Raw genomic sequence first — 19,857 nt, forward strand, 5'->3', positions numbered from 1 at the left:
AGGGGCACGTCTTTCATGAAGGATCTACTCACTTATGTTGTTTTCACAATAGATTTTTTCCTAAGTAACAAAATGTGTATTCAAAGTTTTTCTTAAAGCTCTACTTCTTTACAAAAAAAGTCAAAATTTGTCTGGCTTATTTTAAGAAAGAGCGAGCAGGAGAGAGAAAAAGTGTATAATTTTTTGAGTTCATAATCAAAACTATAAATTGCATTTATAATATGTTTGATATTTTAAAATCAGAGTTTTGCTGTAGTTTAAATTAGAGGTTGATACCTAGAAAATGTCCAAAAGTACCCAAAGAGCACAGAATTAATATTATTTAGAGAACAGAGTTTGCAATCCCTAAATCACCCATCTTTAATTTCAAGGAACTTTCTCTTTCCCAACTCTCTCTCAGATCTGGCAGTAGTCCTTACTAGAAACTGAAGGTGAGTTACACACAGGTTCATTTAGGAGGCATCTTGACTGAGCACCTGGGGAAATCTTGTTTAGGTATTGTTTCCCCTAAAGTTATACAATATTTTCATTTTTATCATCAAAGGTGTCCATGGTATCTCACTATTGGCCACAAAATTTGGAAGAGTTTTGTGTTAAATAAGTGTTAGGTTTCTAAAAAGTAAATCAGAATTCCCAAGAAAATTTGTTTTTAGGAAGGGTAGCAATTAAAATTTTTATCGTCTATCTATAGGCCCAAGGACTATTTTTGAAGCTGCGATGTTACAGATGGAGGATGTACCGAGAGGTGAGCAGAAACATACATAAACCGAGCATTCACATCGGAAAAGCTCTTGGGAGCTCTGATTGCTTGATGTTCATACTGGTAAAAATTTATTGCAGTTAAGATGGAATAAAGTCTCCCTCAAATCTAAGATAAGGTGAATACAACTCTCACCATCTGAAAGAAATAAAAGCAGTCTATGTGAATCTTGAATACCTTCAATACCACATAGAAAAACTATCCAAAGCGGCCTTTTAAATTGGCAAAATAGGGGACGGTCTGACTTGATAGGCCAATTTGAGAGAAATGTATTGAGATTTAAAAGGAGGCTAAATAGAGTAGAAGACGGGATTTTGAAATCCATATCATAAAGATCCCAGGAAAAATTAACATAACCAACCATTCTCTGCCAAGATGTTGGGAACATGAAGATATCTGTGTTGGCCATGAGAGGATGATGGAGCTTGGAGCCTCTGGAGCTCCATTCACCATTTCTCCAGCACACGCTGCCGCCGCCCATACATACCATCATAGCAATAAGGGCACAGATGTAACTTTGTTTCATAATAAACTGGAACACAGAGACCATGGCGTGAACTTTAACACTTCTTTTCTCCTCATGGCTCCTTTCCTCTTCAAATTCTTCTTTCTCATCTTCTTCTTCCTCTTTCTTTTCTAGATGGACAAATATTTTATGCAACTATGTGAATTTTATATAGATGTCCCAAGCAGTGCAATACTTGAATGGTTTTAGCATAGCCTTTTACTTAAGACTTCAGAGATTATTTCCAATTAACAAAGCCCTAAGAATTCAAACAGCATCGATAAGTTCTGCCTCGTAAGTGTAATGGAACTCAGCACTCAGAAACCTTAGGAAGAAAGTTTCTAAGATGGTCTCCAATTATTCCCACCATCTGGTATTCACGCCCTTGTGAAACCCTCTCTCCTTGAGTGTGGGTAGGACCTTTGATGGGCTTTTAACAAACAGAATATTTAAGAAGGGATGGAATATCACTTCCAAGATTAAGTAAAAAAAGACAGTGGCTTTCGCTTTCTCTCCTTTCTTCACTCGTTCTGAGAGAAGCCAGCTGCCATGTTGTAAACTGCCCTGTGGAGGGGCCCACGTGGCAAGGAACTGATGTCTCTGGCCAACAGTCAGCAAGAGCTGGAGGCCAGCGAATAGCCATGTGAGTGGGTATGGAAGCAGATTCTCCAGCGGCAAGACCTCAGATGAGACCACAGCCCCAGCCCGCAGCTTGACTGCAACCTCATGAGAGACCTTGAGCCAGAGGAACCCAGCCTAGTCACACTCGATTCCTGGCCCCCAGAACCTGTGTGACACTAAATGTTGTTTTAAGCTGCTAAGTTTGGGGGTAAGCTGCTACATTTGTCACTCAGTAATAGGTAACTTATACAATGAGGATATAGAGTATGGATAGAATGAAGGTGCAGATAACCAACCAACCAACCACTCTGCCAGAGTGAGCTCCGTGTCCCACGGTTTCCCTTTAGGTCATGCTGAGGCAGGAAAGTCATAGCGAGGTTGGAAAGATCAGGTAGAAGTAAGAGAGAGAAAGTGCGGAGGGCTGAGAGGAAGCGGAGACCAGCACGAGGAAAGTGCTGGCGTGGGTGCAGGAGGGACCCTCCTGCAGTGCTCAGGGAAGCTACTTTGACTGCACAGATGAAGTAACTAGTGACACACCTAAGTAAAATGCCCTTTCTGCCTTTCCTGTTTAAATTAAATGGGTGCCACATAAATGGGGTGCATCCCATTTAGGGAGTTGTTCAGCACCATGAGGAGGACGTATAAACTACCGGAAAGTCAGCGACCCTGAGCTTCACCCCAAGCAGGCTGGGAAGGCAGCCTCTACGAGAGGCTGCAGCAACTCCTCGTGCAGAAGCCGTCACTCCTCCAGCGTGTGGGTCGGACAAGCCTGGGGTTCAGATGGGGAAGCCCATGGATCAGACTCAGTGATGAACAAATTGAATCCGATGGATTCTGCAGTTACGGGCACGCAACTTCTCTGGTCGTGACATTTTTTGCATATATAGATTCAAATAAAAAGCAATTTTCCGGCTTTTGTTTTCCTTTAGGGTCCACCTTCTCAGCAGTCACAATTCTATTCGTTCCTTCCCACGTAAGCAGGGTGTACACAGAGGCTATCTGGCAGGGACCTGAACATCTCAAGCCTTGGAAGTCACAATGCTGCTTGTCAGGGCCGCCCTTTGTGATTCCAGCGTGGAAGCTCCAGAAGCCACACTTTAGAAAAGACTGTATTTCCCTGAGATGCTCAGTGAGAGAAAACCTGCCTTTAAGTCCGAGTTGCAAACTAAGACACATGCATGGCGGAAGCAGAAACAGGCAACGACCCTGTAGAGTGTGGTGCTCTGCGGACGTCACAGCTGCCATCTGGGGCTGGCGTAGCTGGGAGGATGGGAAGGAGGGCGCTGAACTTGGTCTGACCTCACTGAGGAACGTTGGGAAACGTGGTTAAGCATGTGCACTGCTGAGTAGATGCACTGTCAGGGGCAATTGCAGGACACACTGATAAAGAACTACGGAGAACAGCACATTAGGATAAGCCTGATAAAGAATTATACGAAAAAGGGCATTAGAGTAAGCTGAATGTGCCAATAAAGCAGATGGAATAGCTGCTGGCTGTTTCCTAAAGGCAGGATATGTGTAACAACACAAGCTTCAGTTCCACACAAACAGAGAGGAAACCCACTACGGTTTTGCAGCCGCTTTGCTGCCACCTGCATGTACTCTGCTCTTTTTCTCTCAACAGTAAACTGAGCGAATTCTGTCTTCATGGCATGGTGACTGGCGTGGCCTCTGATGGAGCAAGGACACACAGGCTGAGCTGACTGCTGCCTTGCAGAAACAGGGGGCTAGTGGTGCCAGATACTCACATTCTTCAAGGGATTCCAGAAATTTCCACTTCTAGGTCAGAGCTGCAGCTTTTTAAATGTTGGTTACTATTTAACTTTTTAAAGAAGACACCGTATAGGCCAAAAAAAAAACAAGTCTGAGGGCCACATCTCCACCCCAAGCCACCAATTTGTCATCTCCAGTAAGCCTGCTTTCCTTTAACATAAGACACTGGGAGAAAAGGGAAAAACGTCTAGTACAAGTTTTGACCCTCTCTTTTTTTAAATAGACAAAAAGAACTCTTTCTGAAAACATTCATCCATTAACCAGCAAAACTATTGACCATGATTATAATATCAAATTATAGAAAGACTAAAACACATATACACATGTTGGTTTAATACTATTCCTACATAAATTGACATGTTTAAAATAATGTTTTTACCTTTTATTTTTCAAAGTTCACCCCAATTATGCCGCTTACTTTGTATATAAGGATAGAATACACAAAACAATTTATTGGTGCAAAATATAGGCAGAACTTAAGGAAATAAGCCTAATTATACTGACTGTGGAAGACAACACTTCTGTTAGAAAAAAAAGGAAAAAAGAACCAAATTCAATAAACAATGAACAAAAGACAGAAAGATGCTCAGCAAACGCATGAGAGGAAATGAAAGGCCGGGTGCGCCCCGTGCCCTGGAGTGGGCTCCTTACCCGAGGAGTCGTCGGAGGGCTCCCACCGGTACTGCGGGGTGGAGTACAGGTCGGCTTTGGCGGGGCCGTTCTCCATGGGAAGACTGGGGTGGATGGTGTGGTAATCCACAGGATTGCCGTTCACAGTCACCAGCAGACCCTGCCGGGGGAGTGCGGGGCAAGGCACACCTGTGACAGCAGCCGCGGTTTGCAACATGCACATCCCGCCTCCCTCCCTCACGCTAGGTAAGCGGAACTCAGCAGGGAAGAAACAGTGAAGCTGAGCAACTCAGTCAACCATCCACTTTAGCAAGATGAATCACGTACATTCCCTCTCCAAATCTGTTCTCCCCAGAGCGGTCCCAATCCACCTCTGCTGAACACCATGCAACGCAGCCTCTCTTCTCAGCGTGAGCCCCATAAGAGGCTGACTGAGCCTTCAGATCTGGTGTGATGGCCTCTTCAGCCTCAGCCTCAGGGATGTCCTCCTCCCGGCCATCCCTCCAGCTACACAGAACTCCAGACCTTTCCCGGACCCTGGGACCCTGGCTGGGAGCACTGCTGCCCCCTCCCTGTCCTGTCCCACAGCTAGTGCAGCTCCACCCAGAACTAACCAAAGTCTTAGGTTAGCTCGCACCTCCTCTGAGGATCTCTGCCTGATGCTGCCAGCTTGCAATTCCCTTACTGCAGCGCTTCATACACTGAGGGCAACGTCTTGTTTTTTCCCCCCTGTCTCTTCGGTTTTACAATTTCTGAGGTGTACATATACATACAAGCATACACACGTGCACATATAGGTGTGTGTGTGTGTGTCGATGGACACGCAAGACTTCCTATTCAAACTCTGTAACAGGCCTATCTGCTAGGCCAAGTGCTTTCAAAAAACCCTCTAACATGGCTTTTTAAAAGTTTAAATACATTTTGCAGGATTACACGAGCTCATATTATATGAGTCAGTGTTTTAACAGCAATAAACCAGATATAATTTCTGCAAAAAAAGTTATTTGAAAACTCGTGGCAATTTTATAGATCATTAAAATACACTCAAAGGAGCTAATTCCATTCTGTCACTTTTACATCACTTACACGAGCATAAATGATAAAATTCTAAGGATATACTAACATCAGATGGTTTGTAGTCATCTTGAGTCATGGATAGAAGCTGCAAAAAGCAAAGCAGGACAGTGTTAATATGCAAGCAGAAAGCACTGGAACCTTTACATGTATCTATAAATTTTCACTATACACATACGCATTCTCCTAAACTAGATGGATGCTAGTATGTTAAAACTGCCATGCAAAATGTAAAATGACAAATAATTGAACTGGACGTTGCTGTTTATTATAATTGTTTTCCAGCTTCTCATGTTAACTTTTCATTAGAACAGCAAATCTTAGCAGCCATGTACTACATGACACAAAAGGTGATTATGTTTCCACATGTTTTGTTCTCATAGAATAAGCTGCTTAGTTTTACACTCCTAGAACCCTTCAAGACATCTGCAGAAATATGAAAGTATTTACTTTTCAGGAAATAGAGGTTTCATAATAAAGAAAAATTGATTTGTAGTGTGGTTTGAGATTATTTTAAGATTTGCATGTTGTACAAGAAAATAATTATGCTGTGACTCTGCTTTTTAACTACATTGGTGCCAGGTGGTTTGGACTCCCCTCAATCAGTAAACATTTGCTGTGCCAACTGTTCTCCAACTTTTTTGGATCGGGACTCATTTACATTCTTAAAAATCACTGAGTGTCCCAAAGAGATTTATTTATGTGGGTTCTGTCTATCAATATTTACCATACTAGAATTTAAAATTGAAGCATTTAAATTTTTTTTATTAATTTACTAAAAATTAAAAAGCATTACATGTTAACACAAATAATTTTATCCAAATAGCTATATTTAAAAAAACAAACTGAAAAAAGTGGTGTTGTTTTACACTTTTGCACATCTTTTAAACATCTGGCTTAAAAGAAGACAGCTGGTTCTCATATCTGTTTCTGCATTCAGTCTGTTGCGATATGTTGTTTTGGTTGAGGCACGTGAAGAAAATCTGGCTTCACCGAGCTACGCAGGTGGAGAAGGAAGGAGTATTTCTTGAGTCGATCCAGATAATCGTGGATAGTCTTCTTTGATACTACACCACACTCAGCAAGTGTGGTAACTCAAAGGTTAGTCGCAATGTGGACACTGAAACCGTCTCACTGAACTTTTCACACTTACAGTAAAACCCACTGATGCATCCTGTACCTTGACTGGAAGCTTCACCCACGCATGGTAGTATCATGTGTTGGTGATTTGCTTCAGTGAGTTATACAGCTCTGCCAAATATTGCCACATTTCATTGTATAATATTTAAAAAGTATATTTCTTAATATCACCACTGATCTCATCAGAAAAGTCTTTAAGTATTGGGACGTTTTCAAGCTCTCAGTGGTGGATGCAAGTTTTCCAGTATTCTAATTTTCACACAAAAGTTCAAATTTCGGGGCTGGCCAGGTGGCATAGTGGTTAAGTTCGTGCACTCTGCTTCAGTGACCTGGGGTTTGCCTGTTCAGATCCTGGGTGCAGACCTAGTACCGCTCATCAAGCCATGCTGTGCTGGCGTCCCACATAGAAGAACTAGAAGGACTTACGACTAGGATGTACAATTATGCACTGGGGCTTTGGGGAAGGAAAAAAAAGTTCAAATTTTATCAGTGGCAACAAATGCCTATGTCCTGAAGCGACGACCTCACTTCATTTATTTTCCAGTAATTGTCTGCCAAATACCCACACTGGAATAATTATAATTTGTCCATCAGCTGTCCTTTCAAATAAATCTGGTGTGTAGTGGAAACAGCTAGTTCAGCTCACACTTAGAACCATCACTCAAGTGCTGTCCATCACGATGATCGTCATTCTTCAGTAGGTGACACTTGATGCAGACTTCCCATTTTGTCACACAGAATATTAAAGACTTGTGCTCCAAGGTTGAGATTTAAGAAAATTAATAGCCATTTCTGGTTTATCAAGGATATTCTTCAGTGGAACCATCCTGTCTGCTTTGCCTTCTGTGAGTGCATAGCCATCAAGGGCACGGCCACACCCATGGGGGTTTGTGCTTTCGTGCCATAGCAGCAAACTTTAGCACAGAGAAAAAGGTAAATATTTTAAATATTAATACAAAAATAGATTGAGCTTGTGGCTCCATGTAAGGGCCTCAGAAATCCTGAGAGTTCTAAGGCCTCACTTTGAAAATTGCTGTGCTACCCTCTGTTGATATCGACCATGCAGTGAAATGGGCAGCATAATCTGAAACATGGTGTAATGAGAGAGAGAAAGGGCCCCAGGGAATCCTCGGCCCTCTTAGGGCACCACATGAGCTCCACATGCTGTCATCCCTAAGCCAGCTCATTTACTGTGTCACCCTCTCTCCATACAGGACAGTCATGCCTAGGATAAGACTATGTGTCCCAGAGAAACTCACCTGCCACCAAATAAATCAGATAGTCTACCCCTCAGTTCTCTAACATGCTGAAGAGCAAGATGCTGACCCCATCCAAGAATCATAAGAGTATTTGTCTTTACAATATTGCAAATAAGCCCTTTAAATAAGTTAATATAGCCTGACTGAGTTGAATTCAAAATGATCAGTAAAAGATCAGAAGGTTATATGAATTGCCCAATTGTAACTCACTTACATCTCCTTGTCAATTCGTATTGTTGTTCAAAGTAGTAAGAGACACTTAATCATATTCATATGGACAGTTCTGACCTCTCTAAGTGGTTCCTTGAGTTAATAAAAGAGTGAAATGATTGTCTGCAATGTATTTCAACACTGAGACTTCACCACCCAGGGCTAACAGATCGCTTTGGTATTTCTTGTTTGTTTTAAATACAAAATTACTTTTAAAAATTGAGAACACTCTTTCTTTTTCGGATTAAGATTTCAGCAGAAAGCACTGGAATGTAAAATGGTAGGGTAGAATGGAACCACAGTATTTCCTTCAGAAGCACTGGGCTCCCCTCTCTGAAGAGAGCACTCTGGTACTAAGAGTTCAAAACCAAACCATTTCTATAAACTATGCACAATCTGACTTTGCACATGATACTACATGACTCATATTCAGCAATATAATATAAAAATAGCAAAATAAATTAGGAGATGAAAATTCCTTTCTTCGTGGCTTACTTTTCTCTCGTCAGTTGGGTAATGGGTCGCGTACCACAGGCTCCGCCTCCTCTCGGCCGTTATTTGGATGGGGCTACAAGCCAGGGCTCTGTCCTCTTCCTTGGTCCTCTCATCCTGCACCTGAGACACAGAATAACCACAGGACCAGCTTTACTTCCCAGAGCAGTTCCCTCAGTGGCCTGAGTGACCCCTGGAGAAAGCTTTCATCTTTGCCTCAATATGATTAGTTTTTAAAGTTAATGTATAAAATATATGGGCTTTTATCAAGACACTTTAAAAAGATGACAAAAATGCTGCCTGTAAATGCTCAGCACATCAATATTAAATGTTTCCTGACTCCTACTAAGCCCCGTAAATTACAGGAATATGCTCTAATGGTAAATATCCGCTGCTTCTCAACATGTGTTCTCCACTGCCCTGGAAAGAAGTTGTGCAAATGGTTCTTAGAGGAAGAGCTTTCCGAAAGTGCACAGTTACTGTGTAAGCCAGCCACGGGCAATCTTTAATTAAGAAGAAATTCATTAGAGGCAGAATCCTCCAGAGCTTACACACACTATTAAGCAGGAAAATATCTAATGCACAAAACTGTTGCCTTGCCTAATGAGACACTGGCCTCAATCAGACGACTGGTCTTGGGAGACAGGATAAGGAGCAGAAGGCACCTGGGTGGACCTCCTATGGTTTCCCAGCAATGACAGCCCAGTAAAAGGGCATTAATGCACCAGCGATATTGGAGCGAGGGAGGGGACTTAGCGTACTGCCCAGCTCCTGGGTTCTGGTGGGCCAGCGTAGAGCACCCATGGGGAGCACCCTGACGCCCCGGGTGGGAATTCATACTCGCCAGGTGGGAGCCCACATATTACACTTAACTCTTGATGCCTGCTGCTCTCCCTCTCTGTTTCTCAAACTTGTATTTTTTACCTCAGAACTGATATTTGCTGGCAGACACTTTTCATGAAATATGCCTGGGCATCTGGAACTATGATATAATCAGCCAGCTGTCTTCCATCATTGCCTCAGTGAGAAAGTCCTGCGTTCCAGCCATTTAAAATGCAGACCACCTGACTCGTGGATGACTTGGGCCTGTTCTCCGCACCCACCTCGGACGCAGTGATCTGTAGCCCTGCTACTGACTGTGCTGCCTCCAACTTCGATGTCTTCCCAGCGCTCCACCTCCCTTTGTCCCCAGACGGCCCTTGGCCAAGGCAGCTGTGTGCCTCCTGAGCCTGCGGGCTATCACAGCCTTCGCCCCTCATGACAGCATGAGCGCATGCGGACACAAGCTCCTCCCGGTCCGCACACCGCCCGAGACATCACAGAGAAAGCTCAGGGCACGTGGAACACTTACTGCCCAGGGCGCCTCAAAGCAATTTCCATCGCTGGGAAGACATTGTTCAGAAATAGTTCTCATCATACATTTTAACTTCCTTTGCACACATTTTTATTTGTCTGTATATACATATCTCTATGTGTGTTTGTGGAGGAAGAGAACACAATAAAAATTTTAAAGGATTTTACTGACACATTCAAAGTTTGGAAGAGAATTGGAGAAAATGTAACACAAGATGATTTGGATTCTGTGTGACCCCATAGGGCATTTTTGTTTTATGCAACTGCCATCAGTGGGCCCAAAAGACAGGCGATATAGGAGAACCCTGTGATGAGGATGGCCTCTGTGGCCCTCATCACCGGGCCTGTCCGCGCAATGGGCAGGAGGGTTCGCACAGGAGGGGGACAGACAGAGCCCCTTCTGCAAGTGGCACTTCCACCAGGGACGGGCAGAGACATGCATCTTACCCAGTTTCACCGTACTATCTGACTTGGATTCAGATCCTGCTTACATCTTTCGGATGCTTTTTCTCTGAAGAATGTACAGCTCCTCTGAGTGGGGGCCTTGCCTATTGTGTCAATGCTCTATCCCCAGCCCCTAGGTTAGTGTCTGAGACGTTTGGCCTTCAACAAACGTTTGCTGACTGACCGACTGACTGAATGTGTGGATATAGTTTGTGGGTGTGAAGACAGAAAAGGAAAAGTATACAATTGCACCAGGGCCCAGGCTAGAAGTGACGCAGGAGAAGGCATGATGGGATCCCAGAGACCTCAACCCAGCGTGCTCATTAGAGTTGGCTTCTAGCTTGGGCTCCTCCACTGGCGGATGACGGATGGTATAACAACCTTTGTGTACATTACTTGCCTCCCTCACATGCCAATAAGCTACCTTACAACGGAGCTTCTTACAGTCCTTTAGAGGAGGAAACAACGTGGACTGAGGTTTTCTATCACTGAAAGGGAAAAGAGAGAAGTCACACACCCTCTCTGGTCCTGAGCTCAAAAGTGCCATGTCCTTCTTAATATTCCCAAGGGAAAGAAACCAGTCCTCGCATGTGCCTGAGGAGATGTCCTCACCCCCTGCCTCGCAGTGGGATATTCAGGGGGCTATAGGCACCCCTGAGAGCTGGGAGGGCCCTATCGCATCATCAGAAGTCAGAGGTCTGAGAAGCTTTGGCAAACTCCAGTCACCAGGATAAGAGGGTGTGTAGTTCCTGAGGCCCTGGCTTTGTTGTCAAACACGGGTTTGATCTGATTTCTACCGTTCCAGAAGGGTGTGACTTCAGACCAGTTTACTTCTGTAACCTCAATGTCCTCGTCTCTGAGATGGGTACTACACCTCCTCTTCAGAGTTATGCAGGGGACTGAATGAGACAGGGTGCGTCAGCAGCCTAGCATATGGCCCGCCACCTACGAAGTGATCAGCAAAGTGAGTCTCCGTTCTCCTGCCCACCTACCATTCTTTGTGGCACGTGGGGTCTTCCCAAGGGAAGCTAGTCTTTGTTCTGATACTATTTGTATTCACTCAGTCTCTGCAGAATCAGAACACCATAACCAGGATACTACAGTTGTTTTGGACTATAGTACTAGTTAGTCAGCAGTTAATAAGAGTGAACGATTTCACCTGGAGTTTCCAGGTTACTTTGCAGACAAGATTGTGAAAATCTTTATCCTTACAAGCGGCTCCTGTAGCCAGATGCGGATGAGAGTGGCCAGCGTGTAGTACATCACCAGCAGGAGGATGGGGTTGGCGTGGTGATACCAGGACAGGTCTGGGTTCGCTATGATCTTCCACGTGCTGGAACAGTCTGTTTGAATGACTGATTTGATACCAAACAACCTGTTTAAAAACAAAGAAAAATATTAAAAAGATGCAACAAAGATCTGTGTCTCTAACACAAAATAAAAACATCTTGTTTTTATTGCATTCATGAGCTAGTCCTGGTTAATTCATCCTATCCTAGGTATTTCATTACTTTTCCGTATATATAGCTGCATCTCTAAATAATATATGTATGTATATATATAATACATATATAATATATATATCCTTAAATTATATATATGTGTGTGTGTGTGTGTGTGTGTATAAAACTGATGTCAACACTAGCCAGATGATCTTTTACATTGGCTCAAAAATCTAGCTAATACTAAATCTTTGCACACCTTTTAGAAAATTATGTTTTGGGCCGGCCCCGGTGGCCTAGTGGTTAAGTTCAGTGTGCTCCACTTCTGCAGCCAGGGTTTGGTTCCAGGGTGCAGACCTACACCACTGTTAATGGCCATGCTGTGCTGGTGGCCCACATACTAAAAAATAGAGGAAGATTGGCACAGATGTTAACTCAGGGTGAATCTTCTTCAGCAAAAACAAAAAAATAAAAGAAAGAAAGACAGAAAATTATGTTTTAATTGTCAATCAGTCCTATTAAAACCCTTCATTATCAAAATGTGAGTTATGTAGTAATGTGTTACTAAGTCCAGCCAAATAAGTACATGTTTTGTTTCCGGCAGGATTTAACATTAGATATTCAGTTAGTGTTGATATTATTGGGCAAATATTGAAACTGGACACAGTTCTACAATTCAGCCATAAAAGCCAGATATTGTAAACTAGAGTTTCTGTAAGATATATTGCTGTCCAATTTTATTTATAGACAATTTAATTTTTTCAGAGCCTTACAATTGATTATTTACTTTGAAATATAATTTATGAGACTTGTTAAATTCTGAAATGGTTTTTTTATGTTGATTTCTGTATCTGATTATATAATGGGAAATTGCGTAAAATACGATTCACTGAAATTCACTTTTATATGGATTTTTTCTAAGAAAGGAATCTACTAAGTGAATACAACTTTTACATGTTAAGGCATCGCATATCTTTCTATTGTTCCCATCTTTGTGTGAACTTCCTTTAATTTGCAGTTACGGGCTTCATTCAGTTATGAGGCTTTCCAAGAAGACACGGCCTCCCTCGTAAACCTCTCAGGCCTAGCACTGTTTCCCATCAGAAGGCAAGTAGACTACTGGTGAACTGCTGAGCACAGATGTTAAAGTAAGTGAAATAGAAATGAGACTTTCTTCAATTTTATCAGGAAAAAAACATTACACTAGAACTTGCTCTTACTACATATGGGTCTTTCCTTCTGGGTCCAGGCAGATTTTTTTGTAGTTAGCGTTAGAGAGAAAAACTTCCTGATAACAAAAGAGTTACATCCCCCTTAGAAGGGTGGGACATTCTGAACATTGTTTTATTTTGCAGTCCTAGACTGAAATGCAAATTTCTTGTATAAAGAACATGGACGGAAAGCTTTTAGATTTAGAATCAGACGAGCCGGGTGTCTTTGGATGGATCTGAGCAGAAGGTTTCCGCTCCCAAGTCCTCCTTTTTCTCACCGATGCCTGGCACATTGGCTAGAAATAAACTCATCAATCGTCAGCTTAAAAATACCTGTTTTGCCTCATCAGAAGGTTAGTGGTAACTTCTGCAGCTGTCTGTAAACTGAACTGTGTGCCTCCTAACAGACTGTGTGGCATCGACACTCCACACCTTATCCTTGAGATCACAGCTTATTCCCCACTGATTTCGCACATCTCCACCAGAACACTGAGGACTCGGTCCCGCGTTTTGTGCTAACCAGTGTCTGGACTAACAAACAAGGGCAGAAGCTACAGAACGGCGGATTGTTGTAATGGCAGGGAATTTTTTCCTAACAGGGATACGCAAATATTGTCAGACCTAAGACTTCCCTCTCTCCTTTTTTTAAGAAGCTGGATACCATAGAAAAAATTCCTATGTAAGATGGAAAGTTTGTACTTGAAGTTTCACAGCCTTTTTGGCACTACAATCTAAGGTACTATGTAATATCCAACTATTATTCAATTTACTTAACTTTTTATTGTGGATCTCCCATAATCCAGGATTGTTTCTCAATATTGATAACACACGGAAAAGTGATCTCATAGCACCTGCCCTCCAGGAACCCACTCTCCATCCAGCATAATGATGTGATGTGTCAGTTTGGTGAGAGCAAGCTGTTACGGAAAACCTTTCTGTCTGTGGGTGTTTGGGATTTGTGCTGGACAGTGTAGTTACGAAGAAGAATGCTGCATGTTGGGACGGTCCAAAAAGGGTAGATAAGTAAATAAGAGGAAAGAGAAATCCTGAAGGATTGGTGAGAGAGTGCCAGGTTGTGAGGTTGGGCTGGGAAGAAAGGGTCAGAAATTGGGTACAAGGAGAGCAAAAACTCTATTTTGTTATTTATGCACTATTGGATATTTGTAAACTTCATTCTGTTTTAAAGATTCCCACATAACTGCTAGTGTCTTTACAGTGGTCCTAGTCTAGCACTCAAAATAACTGGAATAAAAATTAAATTTAAATTAAATTTTATGAGTCATTAAAAGCCCTTAAAAATGACTACCTTACACCTTTCCCTAGAAACATCTGTTTGCCTGAGAAGTACAGGCGACACAACTAACGGAGTAGTGCATTTCCATTTATCACTTATTTAGAACCAGAAAGATAAAACTTTCTCTTCTACGTATTTGGAACATCTTTTGTTTATCTTGGACCCGAGGCCCAGTTCTATGGATAGTGGACATAGGTGCATTTGGTAGGTGGCTCACTGTCTCTGAATGTTCAATTCCTTATGAAATCTAATAGAATTGGGAGTGGGCAGGAAGTCTAAGTATGTGGACAAAGAAAGAACATTTTTCAGAAGATCTTATGATAAATGCTTAAGATCTCAAAAACTCTTCTATTTCTTAGAGGATGGCTGAAGACAGGTCCTCAAGTGATGGTCAGTTCCCAGTCGAGACCCTTGGAGCACACGCTTCTGCTTTGGTACCTGGCTGTCTTGCTCTACTTTCTATTTCATGGCCAACGTCACTGTCCACAGAACAGGTCCTCAACTTCTCTTCCTGGACAATTACAATGTAAAGGGCAGTCTCTAGTTTCTCTCGCCCCTGGACTGTGACCTTTGCTAGAGTCACCTTCAGGAAACTCAGGCTCAGCATGTCACCTTCCTCTTCCTATTTCCTATTCGCCTACCGCCTGGGTCATCACCCCAAGTCCAAGCAAAGCATCCTCCAGGCCTTTAACAAGCTGGGCTCCTCTTCTTTCTCCCAGACACTGAATTCAAGCTACACTGGACTCTCTAGGGTTCACCATAAAATCTCAGTTCCTTTGGTCTTGCTACTCATTGTTTACCAGGGTTCTTTCCAGGAGGTTGTGACTTTTCTGGGGTTGCCAAATCAAGGATTAGGGGTGTAGGTACCAGGTAAGCTGTGTCCACTCCTTGGCAGTGCAAACCAAGGGCCGGCAGGGCTTCACATCTCACAGGACAACTCCAGCCCCACCCCCAACTGCATCCAATAATATATACATATCACTGTATTCCTCTTAGGAACACTCAACCATCCCAAATTACTGCAGCAGTCACCCAGGTCACCAGTGGTTCAGGAACACACAATTATATTTCTCCCATGGCCTATCGTCACAACCTTGTGCTAATTTATGACAACTGGTCTTTGCCATAAGCATTCACTCCTTCTTTCTGTCCAGATATGCCTTATAGCTGATGTCCACTGATGCTCTTAAAACCAATTTCTGACACTCTTCATCAGGCTGCTTCTTCCTATTCCTTTCTGCTGTTGTCATTGGACATTCTTGCCATCATCAAGGCCTAGAGCTCCCATGCCACCATCTCTGGGAAACCTCCTATGATTTCTCCTAATAGGAATCGACTTGTCCTGCTCTATGCATCCACAACAATTATACTTGTAGTCATAGTTTGTAGTTCTATTATTGTTAGTTTATGTGCTTGTTTCTTTGCTCAGTTTGATTCTAATTCCTTCAAAAAAGGATATGTGTCTCATCATCTTGCCTGAATGGCAGTGGCTAGTATATAGCAGGCTTTAAATGTAAGCTTACTTAATTGAATTAAAAGCACTGAGACTAAGTTATGCCATTAAGTTATAGTAGGTGATCCTGGTTACAGCAGGAGTTAGTTTCTACTAAGGGATGGCAAAGGTCCTGCTTTGAAATAGAAACAGTGAAAGAAGGATGGAAAGGAACTGTAGATACACAAGAGCATTCTAGAATTTTTAGAGAAACATCACTGTGGCCTGAACCCTGACATCCACGATTTTAGTGCTTTTGGTCTGGGAAATCAGAACACAGAGCAAGACCGTAACAGAGGCACCATGACAACACTTTAACTTATCTACAGTCGATTTAGGTCACAGATAGCAGGTAATTGTCCATGTTCTCCATAGGCTGTCAATAAGAATCTTGAACTTTACCTTCTGGATGGATCAATCAATCAATATACATAGTTAAGAAATAACACTCCTCTTTCAAACCTGAGAATCCAGGTTTATATATACATATATACAAAGTTATATATAAAAAACTAAGAAACAATAAGAGACACAAGCATCGAAGAGGAACAAACTATGGGGCAGCCTGGGTGGCTTCTTCAAGATCCTCCAACTGCACCTTCCTCTGAGTATTATGCACACAAACGCATCCTGTGCTTTCTGATAGACGAGGATGTCACAGCCTCAGGAAGCATCTCCTCCAACACATCACTTTGGTTCCTCCTCCTCCACAGGCCCAAGCAAACAGCTGACCCTCTCAGCTCTTCTGGCGCTCCACGGGCTCAGTATACACGGCTCTCCACCTCGCATGGAGCACTTGCTTTGTATTCCTCTCTCCCTCCAAAGCACTGTAACATCTGACAACATATGGTGACTATGAATTGGCAGGGTACTTGTTTCTACTTGCACATGTTGGCAGATTTATAGAACTTCCACCTGTTTTCAGGTTCGCTCGAGACCACATCTGCTCAGTCTCTAGTAATACAGAAACCCAGCCATTTGCAAGAAGTACGTAATACTGAAAATAACACCACACTTTAAAAAATGTTAATTGTGGTAAAATACACATAAAGTTTATCATCTTAAATTTTTAAGTGTATGGTGCAGGGATATTAACAACATTTACATTGCTGTGCAACCAATCTCCAGAACTATGTCATCTTGCAAAACTGAGTCTGTACCCGGTAAACAATAACTCCCCATTCCTCCCTCCCCTCAGCTTCTGGTGCCCACCATTCTACTTCCTGTCTCTATCAATTTGACTACTGTAGGGATCTCACATAAGTGGAATCATACAGTATTTGTCCTTTTGTGTCTGGCTTATTTCACTTATAAAAATGTCCTCCAGGTTCATCCATGCTGTAGCATGTGTCAGAATTTCCTTCCATTTTTAAGGCTGAATAATATTCCATTGTACGTATAGACTCCTTTTGTTCATCCCTTTTTCCACAGATGGCCACTTTCACCTTTTGACAGTTGTGAATAATGCTGCTATGAACACGAGTGTACAAATATCTCTTCAAGATCCTTCTTTCAATTCTTTTGCCCATATATCCAGACAGAAGAAGAATTGTTGGATCATGTGGTAATTCTAGTTCTAATTTTTTGAAGAACCACCATATTGTTTTTCATACTGGCTGCACCATTTCATATTTCCACCAACAGTGCATAAGCATTCCAATTTCTCCACATCATCACCAAAACTTACTTCCTGTTTTTTGACAGTAGCCATCCTAATAGGTGTAAAGTTGGACACCACACTTTTAATTTAGCCTTTTCTTCTCAAGAGCTCAGAGCTCTTTCTGATCCAGGCCTCTCATAATGATACAGAGAGGCACATTCTTCAACTAAATAAGCATTCACTAACCAGAATGGATGAGTATGCAGTTAGGTTGATAAAACTCTAGGCAGGTTTTAAATTCTCTTATGAAGCCAGGAAATATATTCTTTCCAACTAGGGTAAAATGATTATTTTGGGGCAAAGAATCCCCTAGAGAAAACATCTTTTAATAATCTTCTCATTTTAATCTTAGATCCTTCAGATAAAACCAATGAGGGACTGAATGGAGGGAAGAAAGGGAAAGGGCAGAAGCACGGGAGAGGCAGACGCTTCTCAGAGAGTCCGAGTGCAAAGTGTGGGCTCTAGGTCAAGACCAGGCTCAGAGGGAGCAGCCTTGCTGATGCTGGGCATGGCTCCATCAACGGGAGATTCTCACATTGTCAGACCTCCAGGGTGCTTAGTCCTTTCTATCTCAGACCATTTTCCCTGCAAAGGGGTTTGGTGACAGACCCCAACGGTCCCAAGGCTCCCTATGGAGGATTCCCATGCTGAGTATTCAGGAGGTTCATGAAATAGACGGAGCCAAATGACTCAGTGGTTGCAATCATTGGCCAGTTACACGCACTCATTTGACTCAGCTAAGGATGCAGGAAAAAACAGCGAGTGGCCTTCAGAGGAAAGCAGTGAGGCCTCATTTCTGTAATCAACTGGGGGTTCAGGGGGAAGGACAGAACCTTTGGATTGACTGTTTGACGGCGTAAGCCAGCAATAACTGCCCGTGCCCACAGAAGGTCCCGGGATCTAACCCAGAGCAGACATGGGTTCCCTGAAGAAGTTTGTGAAAGCAACTGTGAGGGAAAATCACCAACCACCTAAACATAACTGCCTTTGCTTTTTCTTCCATCCTTGCCCACTCTTTCCCTACCTCGATGGCCAGAAGTTGAAGCATAGCAAAACATGTTTTATTTTTAAAGGTTAAAAAAATAACAGAGATTCAGATGGCACATATTCTATTTAATATTTTGATTTTAAAATGCATCTCTTGAATCAAATGGCCTTAGCATGAACTCATAATAAACTTGAAAAAAATCAGAGGCTGTAGGGCTCAATGGAAAGAACAGGATTCCAGACAGGGATTCAGATCCCGCCTGTATGATTAGCTACGTGACCTTGCATGCGGCATTTAGCTTTTCTGAGCCTTAATTTCCTCACTTGGAAAATGAGACTAGTAAATACTATATCTTGAAGAGATACTCTGAAGATTAGAAATAATAGGCATAAATTTTTGGAAATCCTTCTCATCATGCCAGTTCAACTTAGAGCTGTTGAAATGGGATTTGGAAATATCTTGTGTAAAACAGTTTGGGATTGCAAGCGAGATGGTCATGAAATTTCTTTTCAAAATAGGTGGATATTAATGTCCATCATATAAAAGTATAGATGTAGATAGTTCAAGCTGGAATGATATAGCTGTCGTTTGGACAGCAGTGTGCATAGCTAATATTTGGATTTGGTGTTGCTAATGGCGAATACATGGAGCATCTCTCGATGGTACATTCAGGTTATAATCTAAACATTCACATATACTTTCTTGTCACACATAGAACATACTCTTTCCTCCCTAAGGAAAACCATTCCAAAATTCTACACAGTTACCTGACTCATTTGCTGGATTCCTAGCTGATGCTTGGTCCTTTCTTACAGTTCAGGATATAGCTCCTTAGAGTTCCACAAATTTGCACCCAATATGCTTCAGTGGAGTAGTAACATAATAATTGCAGCAAAACTCCCACTTGGAAATAGGGAGTATGGGAAACACACCTCACCACCAGGCTGTAGTTACCATCAAATCCTGCTAGACAGGAAGTGGGAAGACAGACAAGTAAGTCTCTTGCTGGCAGCTCTTGGTTCTTCTTGCTGGGAGGGACTTTGCTGTCCATAGTCTCTCATGACCCATGGATCTCTGCAAATATGAATCCCATCCATGCCCCAGAACCACCTCAACCGTCGTGTGTGGTTGACATTTTTGTGTAATGTCTATAGTCGTCATTTATATACAGATCACAATGTCTTATATTACTAGTCTTCTCTTATGTCTGTGTGCTGTATCCTGAAATAGACCGTTAACTCCTTAAGAGTCAAAATCATGTATTTCTTAGCAGCCTCTATAGCACTTACAATAGTTTTCTAAACATAGCCTATACTCAGAATTATTACAAGGGTGGCCCTAGGAGTAGTCTTCATAATAATTTGTCAGGATTCATTGCAAATACCAATCAATAATGAAAGATTTTAGATTTCATTCATATAATCAATGCAAAAATAATGCTGCAGACATAAACATTGTAAATTATTCCAAGGACTCAGGTATGAAGGTCTTGAAACTGCCTGTTTGTTT

At 42.3% G+C, this 19,857-nt stretch overlaps 1 protein-coding gene across 12 annotated transcripts in view; it reads right to left on the bottom strand.

The window, feature by feature from the left end:
• Positions 1-19,857, bottom strand: part of PIEZO2 (piezo type mechanosensitive ion channel component 2) — a 418,970-nt gene that overhangs the window by 108,789 nt on the left and 290,324 nt on the right. For 11 of the 12 annotated variants that reach the window (XR_011420922.1, XR_011420921.1, XM_023647471.2 and 8 more), the window contains exons 8-12: positions 11,474-11,636; positions 8,468-8,587; positions 5,413-5,451; positions 4,311-4,449; positions 1,248-1,396 (exon numbers count right to left, since the gene is read on the bottom strand). Coding sequence is in view for 10 of the 12 variants with exons in the window: in XM_023647471.2 (XP_023503239.1) it covers positions 1,248-1,396; positions 4,311-4,449; positions 5,413-5,451; positions 8,468-8,587; positions 11,474-11,636 (610 nt within the window). In the remaining 2 variants the exon portion in view is untranslated. The remainder of the gene's footprint in view (positions 1-1,247; positions 1,397-4,310; positions 4,450-5,412; positions 5,452-8,467; positions 8,588-11,473; positions 11,637-19,857) is intronic. The other variant, XM_070220589.1, reaches the window with a different exon arrangement.

Source organism: Equus caballus, chromosome 8, assembly GCF_041296265.1.
Source record: "Equus caballus isolate H_3958 breed thoroughbred chromosome 8, TB-T2T, whole genome shotgun sequence".
Lineage (NCBI taxonomy): Eukaryota > Metazoa > Chordata > Mammalia > Perissodactyla > Equidae > Equus > Equus caballus.